The 22,734-nt window shown below is 33.0% G+C and overlaps 1 protein-coding gene across 1 annotated transcript in view; it reads right to left on the minus strand.

The window, feature by feature from the left end:
• LOC123267073 (transmembrane channel-like protein 3) overlaps positions 1–22,734 on the minus strand; it is a 33,227-nt gene that overhangs the window by 8,630 nt on the left and 1,863 nt on the right. Inside the window, exons 2-9 of the mRNA XM_044731565.1 lie at positions 11,222–11,532; positions 10,887–11,148; positions 7,241–7,665; positions 6,963–7,154; positions 6,420–6,668; positions 6,280–6,349; positions 4,340–5,099; positions 4,156–4,268 (exon numbers count right to left, since the gene is read on the minus strand). Coding sequence (XP_044587500.1) covers positions 4,156–4,268; positions 4,340–5,099; positions 6,280–6,349; positions 6,420–6,668; positions 6,963–7,154; positions 7,241–7,665; positions 10,887–11,148; positions 11,222–11,532 — 2,382 coding nt within the window. The remainder of the gene's footprint in view (positions 1–4,155; positions 4,269–4,339; positions 5,100–6,279; positions 6,350–6,419; positions 6,669–6,962; positions 7,155–7,240; positions 7,666–10,886; positions 11,149–11,221; positions 11,533–22,734) is intronic.

Here is a 22,734-nt window from a genome sequence, read left to right on the forward strand (position 1 = left end):
GTTTCGGTCCTTCCTCTTGTTAGACTTGTTGGAAGTATGACCTTCGTCTTTAGTATCAGATTCACCGTCACCATCGCCTCCGGTGTCCATTGATTCTTCGATCTCCACAGTAAGTTGACTGCTCTTCTCCGGCGTAAGACGAGGAGTGAGTCGTCGAGGTGACTGCCATTCTTCGTCCAGTTTTTTAAACCTTCGAAGGGCGTTAACTACCCCGGTTGCCTTGGCCTTTATCTCTTTATGGATATTGACCTTTGATTGGACAAACTCATGCAGTTCGCTGGTCAGCTTTTCGAGGCGTTCCAGCGCTTGCGTCCGCTTCATCTCAGCGCTTACTGTAATCGCTGCTCCTTGGGCGTGAGGCCCACTAATACTCCTGTCCTTTTCTTGTTTTTTCATTTCTTCCATGATTTTGAGTGATACTCCAAAGCAAAAGGTCGTCTCCGAACGCGATGCCTCCGGAAGTGGAGAGGTGATCACTCTTACAGCTACCTCGATTGCTATAAGAGCTTTCGGTCATTGAAGCGGGAAATCTCAACCGAAAGGGGAGTTTTCGTTTTTTACCGCAAGAGCTATTTTATTTCGCTCATACCCTCTGCTCCGAAGAACGGCGAGCTTTCTCCGACCCACAAGGATACACGGACGGTGGCTTTTACTCTTCAGCTCCGATGCCTGATTTGGTCCGCGAGGGCTATTTTATTTCACCCCAATCCGCCGATCTTACGACCGATTAGGACCCCCCCTATCCGCCACCTGGGGACGCGCCCGGTGGGAGTTTGGCTTCTTCCGACGGGTGTGTGCGTGTGTGTGTGTGTGTGTGTGTGTGTGTGTGTGTGTGTGTGTGTGTGTATGTGTGTGTGTTTTTATCTTAGGGGGGGGAATCCTTCTTACGGATTCCAGGCATAGCTGTTCGGCCTGGATATGTGGCGACTCGACGCAGCGTCATACTAAAACTCGACGCTAACGCCCCTACCCACTAAACCCTAAACCCCTTTTCTTCTTTCCTCTAATCCCTCATGGAAACCGCCGTCAGGCATTACTTCGTGAGGGGAGGATCTAGCTACTGCTATACCTTCTGGTGGCTAAGGTGTTATTTTTCCTTCCTTCTAGTTTCTGTCATTTGCCCTTTTTCTTTCAATGGAACGCAGCTCTGTAAGCACTTCGGTAGTAAACGTGCTTGTGGCGTTCCAGGCAGCTTCGGATGACAGCATTTCTTCTACTATTGACTCTGGTGTGATTTTCTTGTTCAGGATCTTCTCTAACTCATCACGCTGTGGGTTAAAACGAGGGCACTCAAAGAAAACGTGCTCCGCATTTTCAGCAACTCTTGGGCAAGACGGACACTCTGGGCAATCATCGTGCTTAAAGCGATAAAGGTACTCCCGGAAACAGCCGTGTCCTGACAACATCTGGGTCAGATAGTAGTTGGCCTCGCCGTGATTCCGGTTAAGCCAAACGTCAATCTTTGGTATGAGACGGTGTGTCCATCTCCCTGTTGTCGCGGCGTCCCACTGCGATTGCCATCGCGCGATGCTGTTCTGCCGTTCTTTAGCTCTGAGTTCCTCGGCACTTTGTGCGGTTGTCCTCTTTCGTTGGTAAAGGTTACGCCTTTCCTCAGCTAGGACTCTGAGCGGCAAAGTTCCGGAAATGACACACACTGCTTCCTCTGATATTGTTCGAAAGGCGCTGGCTACTCTTAGCGCGCTCAGTCGGTAAACTGGACATGCTTTCCTCCATGATTCTTGGATCTCAAGTGCGTCGGCCCAAATGGATATACCATATGTGAGGACCGATGTAACTACTGATGATAGCAATGACCTCCTTGTCTGCTTCGGGCCACCGATGTTGGGCATCAATCGTACTAGGTTGGCTACTACTGCTGATGCTTTGGTGGTCACGTGTTCAACTTGTTGTTTAAAGTTAAGTCGGGCATCGAGCATCACTCCCAGATATCGAATGAATGGTTGGGATGTGATTTCTTGGTCTCCGACGTTTAGGTTGATCGTTTCCACCATTTTTCTGCTAGTGATAAGTACAGCCTCGGTCTTCTGTTTAGCCAGTTGTAAATTTACTGTGTCCATCCACTGGTTAATTCGCTCAAAGGTGATAGCGAACATATGTTTTATCTCATCAAGATGCTTGGCGACTATTACTACGGCTACGTCGTCCGCGTACGCTACCAGTTTGACGTTTCTTGGTAGTTTCAGTCTCAGCAATCCGTGTACATGACATTCCAGAGAAGTGGACCGAGAACAGAACCCTGCGGTACACCTCCAGTAACATCATACTCCTTTGGACCATTCTTCGTGTCATATCTCAGGACTCTATCTGTGAAGTAGCTAGCGACTATCCTTCGTAGGTATCCTGGTACGTTCATCGCTTGAAGGGCTTGCATGATGCAATCCCAGTTGGCGGAGTTGAAGGCATTTTTTATGTCTAAAGTTGCCACCAGGCAATATTTCTTCGTCCCCTCCTTCCATCTGGTACCGGCGATTGCGTCTTTGGCTATACCGACAACCAGGTTGATCGCGTCCAGGGTTGATCGTCCTTTCCGAAATCCGTACTGATTGTCTGCTAAGAGTGGATCGACAACTGCTTCTATCCTTTGGTGGATTATACGTTCTAGTATCTTACCGGCTGTATCCAGCATGCAGAGTGGACGATAAGATGACGGTTCTTCCGGTGGCTTTTTCCCTTTAGGAAGTAGTACCAGCCGTTGTTGTTTCCACTTCCGAGGAAAAATCCCTTCCTTCAAGCAGATGTTGTAGACGTCGAGGAACAACGCTGGCGCTGCTTTAATAGATGTTTTTAAGGCAATATTAGGTGGAATATCATTCAGTTCGTCCTGTGTCAACAGATAGTTGAAAACGCGCTGTCGTGGAAACAGCGCAGTCACGATCTTCTGTAAGAGTTGAGGACACGTAGGAGACGGCATTGGCTGATATTTCAGGTGTGCCATGACTACCTTGTAAGGTCTACCCCACAAGTCTTTGTCCACCTCGTGTGTGTGTGTGTGTGTGTGTGTGTGTGTGTGTGTGTGTGTGTGTGTGTGTGTGTGTGTGTGTGTGTGAAGGTATGTGAACCGCTTATAACTTTTGAACGGCGTGACCGATTTCATCGCGATTGGTGCCATTCGAAAGGGCTTGACCAAACTTAGATTTTGAAAACTATTTGGAATGATTCAGATCGATAGATTTTGAGAAATCTTAAAAAAACTGAAAAAAAATTTTTTTTCAAATGTGGTTTTTTTGGAATAACTTTTAAACGGCTTAAAGGTTCAATTCCAAAAACTAATCAGCTCTTAACCTCAAAAAACCACGTCGATCGCCACCATCCCGGTCAAAATCGGTTGATTCATTCGAGAGATATCGTGAACGAAAGAAAACCGAAAAAAGTGTTTTTTCGGAATAACTCCAAAATTCCTAGCGCGATCAATTCAAAATTTAAGATTCTTTGTGAGGCTTGAAAAACTGCGTCGAATGCTTCTAACCGCGTAAAAATCGGTTTATTCATTCAAAAGTTATTGCGGTTTAAAAATTCAAAAAATAGTGTCTTATCAAATCTCTATCAGACTTTTGAGCTCGAAGAGCTTTAAAGCATAGGAAAGCAATCTCTTTGAGTTCGGAGAACTCAAAATAACCCATAAATTGTATTTTTGAGCTCGAAGAGCTCAAAAACGTCATTGGTGTAATTTTAAGCGCCTACGTATGGAATTAGCGGGAAGTTGCAGGGATGGCCTTCAGGGTCAACCGTTTTCCTAATTTTTTTTTTTTCAGTTCAGTGAGTTTATTAATTAGATTTAATTTAGACTTCCTATAAATTAAAATCACATCCGTCGAATAGATTTAGAAAAATCAAATAAAAATATGATTTTTTGAAATAACTTTTGAACTACTTTGTGAACCAATTCGAGAATCTCATCAGTTCTATTCCTCAGGAAACGAATAATGCCCTAATTCAGATCAAAATCTTTAGATTTTTCCACTAAAAATTGCCGATTATCATTAATGTGTTTTTGTAAATTTGGTATTAAAAAGACTGCCTTGATTAACTGATGTTAATTTAAAAACGTTCTTAGCTTTGTTAGGACCCCAAACTGTCTTATCTATTTATATACATAAATTTTAAAAAATTACTTCGTTAATAATATTCTCATACCAAATCCATAACTGTAAGTTTCGTTAATTCCTGACCAAACATTGTTTCCCAACATAGTTTCCGAAGTTTTTTTTTCGTTGTTATATTCAATTTCGAAATCGCTTCGTGCGTCACTAAAAAGTAAATTATTTAATTAAAACTAATGTCATTAAAAAACAATATACACAAAAATGAATTTTATTACCTTTGGTAGTTTTATATTTTTTCTCTTCTAAGTTATTGTCATAATTACATATTCGAGTGAAACATTTGATAATTTTTACATCAACATTATTACAGGTATTATTTAAATTTTCTTGATTATTATCAATAACTAACGTAATATTTTCTTCGACTTCAAATCCTATATTTTCCTCCTTAGGTTCTAATATTAAAATTGTTGTGTTTTCTTCATAGTTCCCTGTAGAATCATAAGTATACTGTTTATTGATTAAAATATTTGTAACGTTTTTTACTTGAGTTAAATTCGATTCATCGCCATAGCTTAGACCATCAGCATCATAATATTCATAGTTATTTTGAGGTATATCTTTTTCAATATATCCTTCCCATTTTACATTATCAAAAAAAGATGAAGATTCGACTGTTGATGTTTTAGAGGTATTATATAAATCTGTTGAACTGTCATTAAAAATTTTACTGACTGTCGTAAGATCATAAAATGTATCGTTGACTTGGGGTACAGAAACATTTTGGTAAGAAAAAGAGCTTTCGGTTGTAGTATTAGACATCAAAATCAAGCTTAAAGCTGTAAGTGATGTTGTTAAAATTGAAGATCTTTTTAAAGATTGACCAGTGATCCCAGTTAAGGGTGATGATGATGGCATGTCAAAGTGATACATTTCACTACAAGGTACTAACATATTTTGACAGTGTGATGTATTGATATTCGCTGTCAAAATATCTGGTATGATTTTTGGTTTTAGACTCTGTAACTCTTCTTCCTATAAGAATCATTAAATTTTAATTTTGATGTATGTCTATAAAAGTATCGCAAATAATGAACTACTTTTTTTTACTTATGATCATGTTTAGTTTGTTATCACAAGCAACTTTTAATAATCGAATAATTGACTTGAAATTATTAGAACATACATCATATTTAAGTAGAAAATGGTAGAATAACGAGAAGAAAGCTTAAGAACAAAAAAATTTTTAGCAATTCTGAAAATTTTTCATGGTTAAAAACTTAACAAAAATAGTTGATTTATTTGCGTTACCCAATTATTTAAAAAGGAGTGATGCTATATTACAATTTTCAAAAAGTAAAATTTCAGAATTTTGTTTTGTAATGTACATATGGGGCAATTCACGACAAATTGGGTGGTTTGAAGAATTTTTATTGTTAATTTTCTCAATTTTTGAACATTGTTTAGTACTTATCGAAAAACCCTTCCTGGCAAATTTTGAGATTCTTTCTTTATTATTTATACAAACGATATCTAATTGGAAAAAATCACTTTTTTTTTTGCTCATAACTTCTTTAATAATATGATCCAATTGGAACTTTTTTTTATCCAAATCTTCGATTTTTTATGTACGTTTTAGTAAAAAATTATCCCAAGTGTTTACATAGGTAGTTGCTAACTTTCAAACTTAAATTTTTTTTTTCCATAAATCGTTATAGGCACCACTTTTTGTTACTATAGTGGTCAATTATTAATCATCTTTAATTTGTTTGAACAGTTTTTCGATCTTATCAAGGCTTAAAATCGATATTTCATTATTTATTCTATTAATATAAAAAATTAACATAATATTTTATTTATGTAAGTACTTTCTACAAAATTATATTTTTAATTCCATTTTTTCTTGTAATTTTTTTTTTTTCATTTGGATTATAGTGTTCTGGTATACTTTTTTTGGCATAAAAACAATCGTCCGATTTGAATAACTTTTTTGATGGGATTCTACAACAATTAAAAAATTTTCAAGAATTTTACTGATATCTATTATCGCAAAGTAGATTTAAACTTGGGTACTAAAAAATATTCGATTAGACCATTATTAAAAAAATGATCAAGAAAGAAAAAACCAAAAAATTCCCGAAGAAACGTTCTTTGACCTCTTAAGTGCGTATATATCCTTAATAAAAATGATGTAAAAATAATCGTATTTTCTCACCATTTGACTTATCTTGTCAAAAAGAGCAATGATTAATGAGTACAAGTTGAGGAGATTCAATACCATAATTCTGTAAAATAAAAATCATTCAGTGAATAATTTTAGCAAGTAATTAAAATCGCTACATTACCATGAATTACCTGCCTAGTTGTAGCCGCAACTGTTTACGAGGATGATAATTTTCCAAATAACCCAAAACTTCGAAAAATATTGGAAAAATATATGAGATCAATGACATAACTACTGTTATTTCATTTTGTCTCCACCAACTACTGTTTGCTGATTCTTGTGTACTTCTAGCCACGACTACAACTACTGCGTATGCTGACAATGTAAGAAGTAATATCACGAATAAATTAACAAATATGCGAATTGTTGTGATTTTCCAACTAAAAAATTTTGAAAAAGAAATTTCTTTAATCTGAAATTTGAATTTTTAAAACTATGAAACTGAAACCAGCAGACATCTAACAATTTTGTAGTTTTATTTGATACAGAAATATGAGTACTAAAATTTTTATTTAAAAAATTTGCATTCATAGTTTCTTACAATTTTTCCTATGAGGATTGTTTTTTTAATTTTTTTTTGTCAATTTATTTCTTATATACAAAATCTTATAAACACAATCAAATATATGTTGGTTTTAGTATAATTTAATACAAATTTTACTGTAAATACTAACTGTCCAAGTTTTTTATGTCTTTCAGCTTCTTCTAACAATGATTCTTTAAATCCTAATATAATACTTGCGACTCTGTTGTGAGCAGTTTCAGGGTTTCCTATCATAAAGTCCCAACCGGTAAAAAGCTTCCATGTAAAAGCACATTCATCCTCTTTTTCTGATAGTTTACTCATCCGTGAATTAATTGCCATTCTGTAAAAATGAAACATGATATTCTATACAAAATTGAACATAGGTAGTGAAATCTTTGTTAAATTTCATAAATTATTGTTAATTACTTGCGTAAAATAGCGACAAAACTATAAGTATAGACTATTAAATTAGCTAAAAAATAAGCAAGAGGAAGCCGGTATCCTTTATTAGAATCCCAATCAGTATACCATCCGTAAAAAAAAGGTGAATGTTTTAAAACTCCCTCAAATTCCCATAAAGTTAGAAAATATGTAGATTTCTTTGATTCATCTGGTAACAGAATTTTCCGATCACCGGAACGATTCTTGTCCGCTGTAAGAATTTCCGGTATAGCAACGAATATTGTTAGTGTTAAAAATATCACAAGATTTATACAGAAGAGCCAGCGTAAAAACGTAAAATATGAAGCTACAGCAGAACCAAAATGTGATTCTATTTCTTTGACTCTTGATTCCCAAGGCACCAACCATGTTTGAAGATTTATTAACTCACGTTTAAAATATTGCCATTTCTACAAACAAAATAAGGTAAAAGCATCAATTATTAGCACCACAAGATACAACAAGGATTACAGTTTTGTTAAACATATTTAAAATTAAAATTGGTGAGTTTTCTTTTAACACTGTATTAATTAGTTTTTTGACTTTAATAGCTTATTTCAACTGGTAAAGTCAAAAACCAAAACTCCAGTTATAGACAGGCTGACAAAATCAACTTTTTTAATTAATGACATGTTGTTACATGAATTTAACATTCATAAAACGGTCAAGTCAGTAATTTGTTGAACTAAATACAAGTATACAAAATATGTCTATTCAGTATGAGATCCACCTTACATTTTATGAACTAATTATTGACATCCATTATTTTTATAATTAATAATCATCAAATTAATTGTAAATATCTTATATTATTGATTTTTCATACTATATTTATTAAAAAAAAAAATTAGGAAAACGGTTGACCCTAAAGGCCATCCCTGCAACTTCCCGCTCATTTCGTACTTAAGCGCACAAACCTACATTTATTACGTTTTTGAGCTCTTCGAGCTCAAAAAAATAATTTTCGTATCATTTTGAGCTCTTCGAGCTCAAAAATCTGCTAGAAGTTGAATAAAACACTATTTTTCGATTTTTAAACCGCAATAACTTTTGAATGAATGAACCGATTTTTACGTGGTTGGTGGCATTTGACGCAGTTTTTAAAGCCTTATAAAGAACTTTTAAGTTTAAATTGATCGAACAAAGAATTTCAAAGTAATTCCTAAAAAACGATTTTCCGATTTTTTTCGTTAACGATAACTCACGAACGAATTAACCGATTTCGACCGGGCTAGCGGCAATCGATATGTTTTTTTTATGTTAAGAGCTGATTAGTTTTTGGAATTGATCGGTCAAGCCGTTTAAAAGTGATTCCAAAAAAACCACATTTGAAAAAATTTTTTTTTGAAGTTTTTTTCAGATTTCTCAAAATCTACTGGTTCGAATCGATCCAAATTATGGTCAAAATCTAAGTTTAGTCAAGCCCTTTCGAATGGTGCCAACCGCGATGAAATCGGTCAAGCCGTTCAAAAGTTATGAGAGGTTTACATACGGCCGTTCACACACACACACACACACACACACACACACACACACACACACACACACACACACACACACACACACACACACACACACACACACATGAGATATGACACGAAGAATGGTCCAAAGGAGTATGATGTTACTGGAGGTGTACCGCAGGGTTCTGTTCTCGATCCACTTCTCTGGAATGTCATGTACAACGGATTGCTGAGACTGAAACTACCAAGAAATGTCAAACTGGTAGCGTACGCGGACGACGTAGCCGTAGTAATCGTCGTCAAGCATCTTGATGAGATAAAACATATGTTCGCTATCACCTTTGAGCGAATTAACCAGTGGATGGACACAGTAAATCTACAACTGGCTAAACAGAAGACCGAGGCTGTACTTATCACTAGCAGAAAAGTGGTGGAAACGATCAATCTAAACGTCGGAGACCAAGAAACCACATCCCAACCATTCATTCGATATCTGGGAGTGATGCTCGATGCCCGACTTAACTTCAAACAACAAGTTGAACACGTGACCGCCAAAGCATCAGCAGTAGTAGCTAACCTAGTACGATTGATGCCCAACATCGGTGGCCCGAAGCAGACAAGGAGCTCATTGCTATCATTAGTAGTTACATCGGTCCTCACATATGGTATATCCATTTGGGCCGACGCACTTGAGATCCAAGAATCATGGAGGAAAGCATGTCCAGTTTACCGACTGAGCGCGCTAAGAGTAGCCAGCGCCTTTCGAACAATATCAGAGGAAGCAGTGTGTGTCATTTCCGGAACTTTGCCGCTCAGAGTCCTAGCTGAGGAAAGACGGAACCTTTACCAACGAAAGAGGACAACCACACTAAGTGCCGAGGAACTCAGAGCTAAATAACGGCAGAACAGCATCGCACGATGGCAATCGCAGTGGGACGCCGCGACAATAGGGAGATGGACACACCGTCTCATACCGAAGATCGACGTTTGGCTAAACCGAAGTCATGGCGAGGTCAATTACTATCTGACGCAGTTGTTGTCAGGACATGGATATTTTCGGACGTATCTTCACCGCTTCAAGCATGATGATTCACCGGAGTGCCCGTCCTGCCCAGGAATCAATGAAGACGCGGAGCACGTTTTCTTTGAGTGCCCACGATTTTACCCCCAGCGAGATGAGCTGGAGATGATCCCAAAGAAGAAAATCCAACCAGAGACAATAGTAGAAGCAATTTTGTCATCAAGAGCCTCCTGGAACGCCATCAGCACATTTGCAACAGAAGTCCTCATAGACTTGCGTTCCATCGAAAGAAGAAGAGCAAATGACAACAACTAGAAGAAAGGTAAAATAACACCTTAGCTACCAGAAGAAAGAGCAGTAGCTAGATCCTCCCCTCACGAAGTAATGCCTAACGGCGGTTTCCATGAGGGATTAGGGGAAAGAGGAAAAGGGGTTTAGGGTTTAGTGGGTAGGGGCGCTAGCGTCGAGTTTTAGTATGACACTGCGTCGAGTCGCCACATATCCAGGCCAAACAACTATGCCTAGAATCTGTAAAAAGGATTCCCCCCCCCCCTTAAAACAAAAAAAAAACACACACACACATTTATATACATACAGACGTACGGACATCATCGCGGAAACATTCGGGGAGGCTTCCTAGGACCTCAAAACGTCAACATCTGTTGAAAACTCGATTTTCGAAAAACGGGGTGAAACCAATAACTTCCCGATTTTTGAAAATTTTCAATTTTCTTAGCGGGAAGTTAAAAATTAAAATTTGAATAGGTAAATAAAATATTTAAGAACGAGTTTTTGAAGATGGTCTGACTATACTAGTTGTAAAATTTTAGGCTCACCGGCTGTTTCAATAAACTAGAGTAGACTTTTTTTTTTTTACTAATGAATATTTGACATTTTTCACAACTATCAATTTTCTTTAATTCTTTTAATCATGAAACTTAGATGAAAAAGTATAGGATTGTTTTTAATATCTTGACATAAAAATATTCGTAGATTTTATGAGATTTTAGATATGCACTTGTCATTCTTTCCAGTAGGAAGGTAATTGAACAAATCTTAAAATAAAAAAAAGTGAGAGTGATCGATACATTTTTTTTATGAAGAACGTAAAAAAAATTAATTATATAAATTATAATAATTTACATACTTTACTAGTAAAAATAGCGATACGCGCTAAAGCATCTCTTGTATTTTTACTTTGAGCAAGACGTTCTTGAAGTGCACCCTCATGTTTAGAAATATATGATTTAGCTTGTTTCACCATTTTAACTTTTTTTCTAAGAGACCAAGATCGATATTTTACAGCATTGAGAACTTCTTTATGAATCTTAAGTTTTTCGAAAATTTGTTCTTGGGTTCCATCATCTTCAAAATCTTCCCTCATTGCTGCATCAATAGAAATTACTGTCCTAGCCATGAAATATATACGCCATGTAATTATTTTTTTTGAATATTGATTTTAGTTGTTTTTAATATACATACTCTCCAGAAGAAGATGTTAATGCAGATGGACGCCTCATTGGATTTCCGTAATCATCAATATCATCCTCTACATTAAATGACGACGACCTTTTCTTTTTCGTTTTACTCGAAGGTTTCGACGACTTTTTTCGCAATTTAGCAGACGCAGATACAGAATAATCGTTTTCTGCATAATTTTCAATGTCACTTATTTGAGCTGAATTTATTAAAATTATTGGTGAAAGAGTCATTTTATTTAGAGATTCTTCTTCAATTTCGTTTCCAATTTTTTCAGGAAAAAAGAAAGTTACAGAAGATTTGTCGAGGAGTTCCTGGACAGAAAGATAAGAAGAATAGTTACATTATTAGTTGTAAACAGTAGATTTTTACATTAAAAAAATAGAAAGAAATTTAATTCTTGACATAAATTGGTAAATCTATTTATCTAAAAAAAAAATTTATAACTTTTAATCAGAGAATTTCCTTGAGGTCAAAGATTTCTTAGTGATTAAGGAGGTATTACCCTACGACGGTTCTCAACTTTTGGAAAAATTTCCCCCCATATGCCACAATGTAAAGCATTATAACTATAATATGAAGTAGTTGGGATGCAGTACACTTTTGCGCCTCCTCTCACATGCGCAGAAGTAGAAAAATAAGGGAGCTATCGAATATAGGTAAACATAAATCTTATATTCCTCAAGAGTTAAAATTAATTTAATTTCGAAAAAAGTTCGTTCGAATACTCACCCATATGAATAATGATTCGGTCGAAAATTACTCATCCAAATAACCATATATTCACATTTTTCGGCTAAATGAGTGTTCGTCTGTTCATTTATTTTTGTGTAAAAATTTTCGTTGTTATGTTTTTTAATTTATTGAGACTTTGTGACTTTGAAAGATTCTATTAATATAGCTTTAGTTTTTTCTTTATTCAAGTTTATATTTTTCGGAATTTTAAAATTTGTCAAATTATTTATTTTAAATTATATTTTATATTTACTTTCTAAGTTCTAGTAATTTATTAATTCGGAATGTTGTCAATCTGACTATTTGACTGCAACCCAAAAATAATCCCACTGCGTCTTTTTTTTGACTTGGCTACGTTGCATTCTCGCTTAGAATCGGTTGCCCCTTAAGACATGTGTTGTAGAAAAATTTAATGTTTTGAAATAATTTTGAGGTTACGTATAGTTGGAGACTGCAAATAATAAATAATGACTTCGCGGCTAAAGAATGGCAGATTTTACTTTAGCAATATTTCGATCGGTCTTGAGTGGTAGAAAAGGTCCTGGTAAATTTAAATTAGTCTCAGCCAAGATTTTTTAAAAAATTCAGATGATGAACAACAATCATTCCATGATGCAGCTTATGACGTTCTAACTTTACAGAATTCAGTGGAAATATTAAATTTAAAAAATAATTTATTCACTTGTTATAAAAAATGTGAAGTTTATTTGCAAGAACTATCTGATGCAAATAAAACAAAACATAATTTAAAAGTATTAACAGATTTGAAAGATATTATTTCGTTGAATATGTGTAAAAAATTAACTATGAATGATATTTCAGTTGATTCTTTGAAACAAATATTTAAACAAAGAGGTGATGAAGCTATCGTGCAATTGTTTACTGAAAAAGTAAATAACAAAGTAAGAATAACAAAAAAGAAAGATATTATAAAGAACATGTTAGACTTTTTAAAAAAATTACCAAAAAACTCAGTTATGAAACCAAAAAAAAATAATTTTAAGAAAGAAAGAGTTTCTAAAAAAGAATAAAATAATTAGTAGTATTAATGTTCTTCTAAAGTTAAAAATGACTTATTTTAAATAAATGCCTTTATAAAATATTTATTGAAAAATGTACTTTTAAATAAATAAATATTTATTATATTAATATTGTAGCTATATTCTTGATTTATACTATTTATTATTTTACATATTTATTTTTCCTATACAGTAAATTTGTGCTTAACCTATGTCCATTAAATTTTTATAGTTATTTGAATCTGTTGGGCTTCTACTGTATTTTGAACTTCCCGCGCTGTGCAACGTTGCCAAGTCACTATCTCTCACTGATTAGGTTATAAGAGAACGCTTGAAAATCATTAAAAGTAACAAACTTTGAACATTTTTTATAAAAAAATTAATACCGCTTGTTTATGTTTTTTTTTTTTTTTTAAAATACTTGTTATAACTTCAATTAAATATTCTCAGTTTTAAAAAAAAATCCTAAGAAAAGTATGGTTGTTATTCAATAAAATGTTCGCTCTAACTACGGTCAGGATAGGAAATACATGTTAAATGTACGATTTTTAATTGCTAATATTTCGAAAATTAACACCGCAAGGACTATTTAAAAAAAAATTATTCGTATAGAGGACACTTAGAAGTACGCGTATTCAAAAATTGAGGAATATTGTAAGAAAAGTGATTTTTCACCATACCTTCTTAAGGAATTAAATTCATAAAAATTATTAGGCGTATTTTAATTTTAGTATCATGAAATTTTTTATCTAATCTTCAACGCTATGTACAAAATCAAATTTTTTCTGGTACCAAATATTTCATAATAAAAAAAGTCTTGTAAGTATTTACAGAAATAACTTCACAACTTTGTTATATATCTTGTTATATATCGTTGTGAATCCGAAAGGATTGATCACAACGCGCTCTATATATTAATATAGAATTACATATAAAAAAGATGGCTGCAATAAATGATAGCGGAAAAGTGATTTTTCACCATACCTCCTTAAGGAGAAAAATTTTAGTTAATAAATTTTATTTTATAATACAAATAAATGAAATATTTTGATACAAGAAAAAATAATCTGTAAAGCGGTTGATTTTTAGGCCATCCCTGGAACTTCTGGGTTTTTTCGAGCTCGAAAATTTTTCAATTAGTTGATTTTTGAGCTCTTTGAGCCTAAAAATTGTAAAGTTATATAAAAAAAAAACGATTTCTTATAAGTTTTTCAATGGCTTTTAGAACGCCTTATTCGATTCTGATTTGCTTGGCGGGATTCGACGCAATTTTTTGAGCACAAAAATAAATTATAAAGTCTTGAGTCGGTAGATCCTACACGGAAAAAAAAATTTCGTTCTGGTAACGTAACTGTAGAGTTACCACAACTATACACAGGTTACTGTTCGTTGTAGAGTTACAGTAACAAAATGTTATTTAGTTCTGATAACTCAATGTTGTTGAGCTCTCAGAGCTCTACGGGATTGTTCTCAGAGCCAAACGGTATAGTTGGGAGCGCTCTACGTTGCGCAGTAGTGGAGTGCGCTGACATATTTCATAACCTAAAATGCCAAACATAATTATTTTGTTACTAATCTATATTATTAAAAATATATGAGGACAATTAAGTTCCCAATTTATTTATTTAAGGAAATAGATTTTTTTTTGTAAAAATTGAATTTCGTTAGAACAGTTTTGTATTTATGGTTTTTCAAGGTTCATTTGCAGTGACTGTTAATTTAATTTATTAGTTGAATATATTGTGATAAGTGATAAGTTATCGGAATACATTAAAAAGACCCCATATAACACAAAATAAAATTTGTTTTCGTTTATTTATCTTTTCTCGTGCATATACGGTAGTGATTTTATGTCAAATATTTATTGATATAATTAAGAAAAAAGGTTTGGAAAATCCAAAAGTGCACGACTCATAATGCTCATTTAATTATGAAATAAAAAAAAAAAAAAAAATCTTAAATCGTTCAAAATTAATTGCTGAAAAAACAGCTGTAGTAGGAAGGTACTGCACAAGCGCCCCTGGTGGAATAAAATGTACATAATATCTATAGATATAGATATATCACCATCCATGTTAATTTTACATGGATATATATAGATATGCAGTCTTGTAATTTGCGTTTTTTATTAATTGTAATTAAACGACACTGAATTAATTAACCATTCGCATTCACTAACAAGGCTATAATACTAAAAATAGTTGCTAAAATGAGGCGAAAAAAATTTTTCGATCGTAAAGCACTCTCTGATGCTTCGTATCATGAGTCGTGCGATAAGATAATTTTGTGACGACCATATTTTTATTTTACAAATAATTTTTATTTGTAATATAAGTTCTATTATTATTTTATTTCTATTATAATACTATTCTTATTTGCCATATACAATTATTGTTGGCAATATAAATTCATTCTGCCGCATGTATTTATTAAATTATCAATGCTAAATCGTAAAAAAAAATTATTAAGCAGACTTCCAAAAATTTGTTATAGTCTTAGAACGATCCTGTAGAGTAAGATAATATATAAGAAGGTATTCCAATCCTGCAATGCATGATGGGAAATGTGTCAATCGGTCGCGCCACCACGAGTGTGTCAGACACACTAACCGGCAACTAAAGTATTTTCATGCTTACTCTCGCAATAATAATAAATTTTATGCAATAAATAATCATTGCATAAAAAAATTATTTTCACCCTCTAACAATAATAATAAATAATAATAATTAAATAAAAACCTTTAAATAGCTTTTTTATTGCATCCGTAAATTCTCCGGTTTAACCGGTTTTTCCTAAACGCAGTTTATAATTTACCTCTTACATCACTGCGTTAAGTTCTACTGTGGTGCCTCTATTTTTTGATAACTTTACATTTACCAAGTCCGGGTTCGAAACTCGGCAATTCTAAATTTTTTTTTTTTTTTTTTTTTTTTTTACAATTATTCTATATTTTTATTATAATTTTTACTATTCCAATAGATTGTCAGGTCTTATACTGAATGTATTATTATTATTTATTAATTATTAGTAAAAATAATTAGATTAGAGCTCGTCTAATAACAGGTAAGTAATTAGTATGTACACAGTCATTTTAATTTATTGAAATTTTTATCAAAATGTTATAATAAATATAATGAACAATATCGGGTTATATTAACAATAAAATTTTTCACAATTCAAATGCTACTGGTGGGAAATTTCGAATTCAACGTTACCCTTATGAGGTATCTGATTGTACTTATTAATTGCAAATTATTTCTTATCCTAATTAATTTATATTTTTATAGAAATTATAATGACAATTATTTATTCTTAAAAATATTTATTTATGTATGTGTATAGTCAAATGAAAATTTTTAATTTATTTGATAGATACAAGTAGTATAGAATTTCGCGATTTTTATTTGTTTAAAAATGTCAATTTGTTTTTTCTTAACGTTTTGTTGTTGAGAGTGTGTATTGAAGAGCTAAATTAAGTAAGTATGGATATTTATTTATAATAAATCTGCATTTGGATAACTTTTTATTGTATGTAACAATATCTAAACTAATGTTTATTAACGCAGATCATGGGTGGATGTAGCTTTCCTGACGGTCATAACAGCAGTGAAAAGGGTTTTAAAATGCTGAGGTTTTCTCGTTCAGTTGAGATGAGAAGTAAATGGGCATCTGCTTGTAAAATTTCAAAACCCATTACTGAGAATTCTCGTTTGTGTGAGGTATTTACCACCATGATAAAAAAAAGTAACTTGCCTGACGAAAAAAAATCTTGAACCAAAAAAGAAATCTATTTGGAAAAGAATAATTTTTCTGAGTGAAGAGAAAAAATTTTTAATCTAAGATAATACTCTTCGTTTCAGTACATTTTTCTAAATTCAAAAAATTTTTCCCATTTTTGTTAATATTACCCACGTTCGACAGCTTGTAGAGTACCAATCACTTGGTGGGCCTGTTCTAGTAAAAGGTCTCACCACTGCTATTTTAGACCCACCACAGTTCGATAAAATGCACGTTGGACTGGCTAGAAAAATTTTTAGCTATGAAATGGGACATGCATTAATTCTAGCGGCGCAAACTGGTCTTCTTCCGCAAACAGCTATGACCACTGGGTGGTTTATTTTATTATGTAGTCAGTGGTATGAGTTCATGGTTTGTCGGTACAAAAGTAACTCACGGAACTTATGGCGCATCGTTAGAACGAGTAGAGTTTCTGCAGAGCTTTATTGAGATTATCAGAGAACTACAAGTTAGCTCTGATAATAGATGGAAACCGATACAACGGGGCATCATTCTGGCTACTACTACTGCGTTAAAATTACGAGAAGATCTAGTTCTGACAAAAAAATTGGAGTACCTTCTTACGGGGCGTCAGACTTCTAGTTCTGGAGAAAATTTATTTTCTCAGGTTCGAGCTGGTGGTGATATTCACCCTAAACTTCGCCAATTACGCTACCGAATGCGCTTGATTGCAGTGGCTCAGTATTTACGTGTCCCAGCGTCTGTATCATATGAAGACGATGATGAGCCGTACTACATTGAATTTCTCAAGCAAAAAAAAACTGAACTCCAAACTACCAATGATGATTCACAAAATTTCCTTGAAATTCCGGTAAATTGTAAATTATCCGAAATACAAAACTATGGGCTTTATTACCTTTGTGGTTGGGCAGTGTTTACTTGTGCGAACGGTAGTAATGATTGTGAGGCAGCAATAATCTCTTCAGTTCCTTTGCCTAACGCGAGTACGGCTTGGACGGATGCAATAAATCGAGGAAACTTGAAACATCCGACAGAGGCAGTATAATACACTTTTGAAGACTGCGGAAGAAGTTTTTGCTACTTACAGAAAATCTCTTCTCCATTTGCAATCTGTACATGAAAAAGTAATGAAGAGTGTCCTGGAAACTGCCGATCAATCATTAGTCTTCCCAAAATGTCATGGTATTCTCGACAAAATACTCGGAAAATTAATCTCATTGCGACTCCATGTTCTCGCAAAAGACATTACAGTGCAACCTGATAATCCCAATGTTGCAGTCTTCAGCTCTAAGAGCACATATATGCGCACGTCAACAAAAACCGTCCGTAAATAAGTTAATTATACTACATTATTTATTCTTCTTTCTCAATAAAATTGAGGCTTTCAATTTTTAAAAGTTACTTGCTGGGTGACAATATTTTATACATATATTAGTCCTTGGAATAAATATATTTTATCTATATATACTGTCCATCATATTTTCTATTGTAATACGTTGAATTTGATGATTTGATCAATAATAATTTCATATATTTTACACAATAAACTTAAAAAAAAGTACTTGTTTCAATAAATTAAAATGACTGTATACATACTAATTACTTACCTGTTATTAGACGAGCTCTAATCTAATTATTTTTACTAATAATTAATAAATAATAATAATACATTCAGTATAAGACCTGAGAATCTATTGGAATAATAAAAATTATAATAAAAATATAGAATAATTGTAAAAAAAAAAAAATTAGAATTGCCGAGTTTCGAACCCGGACTTGGTAAATGAAAAGTTATCAAAAAGTGTAGGCGCCATAATAGAGCTTAACGTACCAACGTAAGAGGTAAATCATAAACTGCGTTTAGGAAAAACCCGTTTAACCGGAGAATTTACGGATGCAATAAAAAAAGTTATTTAAAGGTTTTTATTTAACTATGATTATTTATTATTATTGTTAGAGGGTGAAAATAATTTTTTTATGCAATGATTATTTATTAAATAAAATTTATTATTATTGCGAGAGTTAGCATGAAAATACTTTAGTTGCCGGTTAGTGTGTCTGACACACTCGTGGTGGCGCGACCGATTGACACATTTCCCATCATGCATTGCAGGATAGGAATACCTTCTTATATATTATCTTACTGTAGAATTGTGAGAGGTAAATAACGTTTAGCTCTCAGAGCTCAACGATGTAGAGTTGCAGGAGCTAAACGGTATTGTTACTATAAGAATACGTTAACCTACTGGAACTTTTTACAACTAACTATATGTTATGTAAAAATTATTAATTTAGGGGAATTAATTGATTTTACATTTAAATTATTTATTGTGTTTAAGTATTTGGTCCTAGCGTGTTAGGCTAATAGACCGGGAACTTCCGAGTTTCTATTTATTGAGAATGATAGGTTTGTTGAATAAATTGGACGTTGAATAATTTTAATACATATATTGTTTAACAGGCGAGACCATCTTTTTCTTGCTTTGCTCTCACGGAGTTCAACGGAACTATCTCTGTCGCACTCCCAACAGCAGAGCAATTGCAGTTTCGATTGGTTTCACGAAATGAATGAAATTTTTGAAAAAAACGCTTTGTGGTGAAATAGTTTATTAAATTATCTATTATCTCTAAAAAGGTTTTTTCAAAATTTCCATTCGTTTCGCTAAGCCGATTGAAACTGCAATCACTGGTCTCGGCTGTTAAATCAAAAATTAATATCATTAGTTAAATTACAATAATTACAATTATTACACAGTGATTCAAAGTTAACTTTTTTTTTTCATATAACGATTTTACGATATTATTAAATTCACAAATATTAGTTATTTAAAATGTACCTGATAAAAATGATGAACTTTGTTGATTTGACTTACTCTTTAGATTTGATTCACTTCATAATTATACTTTTAATTTTACAATCTTTTATTCGTTATTCGGTAAATTTAACACGTGGTCTATTCAGACTTATTAAAACTTTAGGTGATGTGTTTAACCGATAGAAAAAACATTCAATAGAAATTTATATGAGGAGTTGCGCCTTCGGGCTTGATCGCTCCAACTCGTGTAAATTCGTGTCACACCATGGCTGTCGCTCATGCGCGCCCTGGTTAGCGGGAGAGAAGCCGGCTCGCGTGGCGAGCGGAAAGCAGTTGTGCTTGGACGCTTGTACTAGTACGACTACTCTGTGTCAATCGTTTTCTGATTTATCACGTATAATACGCATTTACTTTAACACTTAAAATTTTCATTAAATATTATTAGTTTCATTAATTTCAATTACCAATTAAATTCTCGATTCATTAAATTTCATTAGTAATTATTCAGTGAGTTAAATAAATCAAAATTAATAAGTGACGCCACGCGGTTATTGCGCGCCATATTGAGAAAGGATTGCATCAGCCACGCGGCTTTAGTCAATCCATAGTTAATACGCAATACTTATAATAAATTACATTAAATTCATCGTTCGACATTTAACCATCATTCTATCAAATCAAATTTCATCAATTATACAATTCTGACGTCAAATTATCTAATTAGTTCCTACACTAATAATTATAATCTATCAGTATTTACACTGACGTTGTACGTCGATTAATTAGTATTGCACTATCAATCGACTCTAGTTAACTTAAAAGTTAGCGTCAATTCACGAATTCTGAATTAATACATTTTGCGTTTCTAAGAAGGTTAAGCTCACCTCGTGTTGATTGCGACGGCAATTTACACATAGTCTTATTCGCACTACACGCTTTGCGTTCTTACTTGTACATTTTTTCATTCGAGGAGGTTTTTTCTCAGTGCAACTGAGTTTTCCTCCTCTGGGGATAAATAAATCTTCATTTTATCCCCCTACAAATCGACGCACAATTTATTTAATATCCTAATCCCAAATTAACTATAATTTTTAAAACAATTACGGAAACTATCCTAAGTGGATAGTTTTCGACAAAACATGATGTTAACACTAGGACTCTTATGTTTTATTCAACATCTATATGTGTTTGTATATATGTAAGCGCATTTACGTATAGACAAAGACAAAGGCAAAGATAAAGTACATTTGTACTGTTTAACAATAATTTATTTATTTAAATCGAATAAATAGATATGTACTTGATTCTAGCATCTCTTACGTTTTTTGAATTTAATTATTTATTTGTAGAAATACTTCTGTTTTATCATTTTAAAAATTTGTTGCATTATTTTAGAATTTCATTATTTAATATTTGGTTATTTTAAATTGTTTAACTTTCAAGTTCTATTTTTTTTATCTGTTTCATATTCGTAAAGTTCATTTCTCATTTAATATTTAATTTTGATTATCTAAAAATTATTTAAAACTTGCAATATTAAAATTCATTTAGACATTTGTCTCAACACTCAAAATTCTGTACTTAAGTTACTCTAAAATCTTTTGGTTTAAAATAAATCTTTTTATCTAATATTCTTTGTCATTACTTAAGTATTTTTTTATTTTAAGTATAAGTGAGTTTGCTTACGTATAACAAAACCCATTTATCTATTTAATCTCTTAAATGTACCTGCGCCCAAACTAATTACGGGCAATTCCCTGGGTCTCTTACAGGAGTCGAACGAGACACTTAATGATCACACTCGAATTATATTTTACAATCGTTAAAAAATGCAATAAAATCATACTCGAATTTTTTATAATTAATAAATATGTAAAGAAAAATTCTTTACATAACACTATATAACTACTATAGAGTTTCTATAGCAAAATTTTTTTCTCCGTGTAGAGACTCAAAACGTGGAAATCTAATAAAAACTCGCATTTTCAAAATCGGACTGAAATCAACAACTTTCTGCTTTTGAAAATTATTAATTTTCAAAGCAAGAAGTTTAAAATTCTCGAATTAAGTGCAAGCAAAATCGTTGTTCAAATATATAGTTGACTTGACAAAAATTCCTCCATAAAAGATTCGAAAATCTCGTATTTATTTGTAATTGTAGATACCATTGAGTTTGACATAAAAATTTTTAACATTAAAAAATTACATGATTGTTTTATGGATAAAAATATCCTAAAAAAAATTTTTACTGTCAACAGCAGTTTGTAAACAATTCTTATCAATTGTCAATTGCTCCATTTCAAAACACAGAAAATTCGTGAATTCAGTACTTAAGCGCTTAAAATTACACTTATGACGTTTTTGAGCTCTCCGAGCTCAAAGAGTTAGCTGCTCTATGCTTTTGAGTTCTTCAAGCTCAAAAGTCTGATGGAAGTTCAATAAAACATTATTTTTTCTAATTTTCAAACTGAAATTATACGTTTGAATGAATAAATCGATTCTCACGCGGTTGGCAACATTCAACGCAGTTTTTCGAATCCTATGATTTTCTTTTAAGGTAGTTAGGCCCAAAAAACAAAAATTCAAGAAATCTCCCAAATTCCGTATAGAAGTATTTAAATACATAATACACACGCTGTTAAAATTTAGAGACGATTTACCACGTCTAACCGAAGATAATTGCAGTTAAAAATGACACTTTTACACAGGCGGTATAGGAAAAGAGAGAGAAAACCACGAAGTTTTATTATTTTTGTGTTGAAGAAATTTTAAGAATTTCACGAAAAACTAATATTACTTAGATTATTACATGTATAATTACCCTACAAAATTCTGGAATTCCCTACCACATAGTTTTTGAGAAATCATTGATAAACTAGTAAAGTAAACAAATAAAGTCATGCGTGGAAGTAAGTGAGCGATAGCCCGTAAGAGGGGCGACACTAGCGAACGAAAGAGACAACAGTAGCATAAACTATAGGTTGGGAAAGAACTACCTTAAACACAAATTCTTGGAAAAGATCGACGTGGTTTTTAGCTCGTATAGTTATATCATTTCATTACATAAAAAATGATCTAAAAAGAAATGTTGGAATTATGTTAAAAAAACAATTGTTCCCAAATTTTTTGTCAACGATATCTCTCGAACGAATCAACTGACCGGTCTGACTCTTTTGATCGGCCTGGC

The sequence above is a fragment of the Cotesia glomerata genome, linkage group LG6 (assembly GCF_020080835.1).
Source record: "Cotesia glomerata isolate CgM1 linkage group LG6, MPM_Cglom_v2.3, whole genome shotgun sequence".
NCBI lineage: Eukaryota > Metazoa > Arthropoda > Insecta > Hymenoptera > Braconidae > Cotesia > Cotesia glomerata.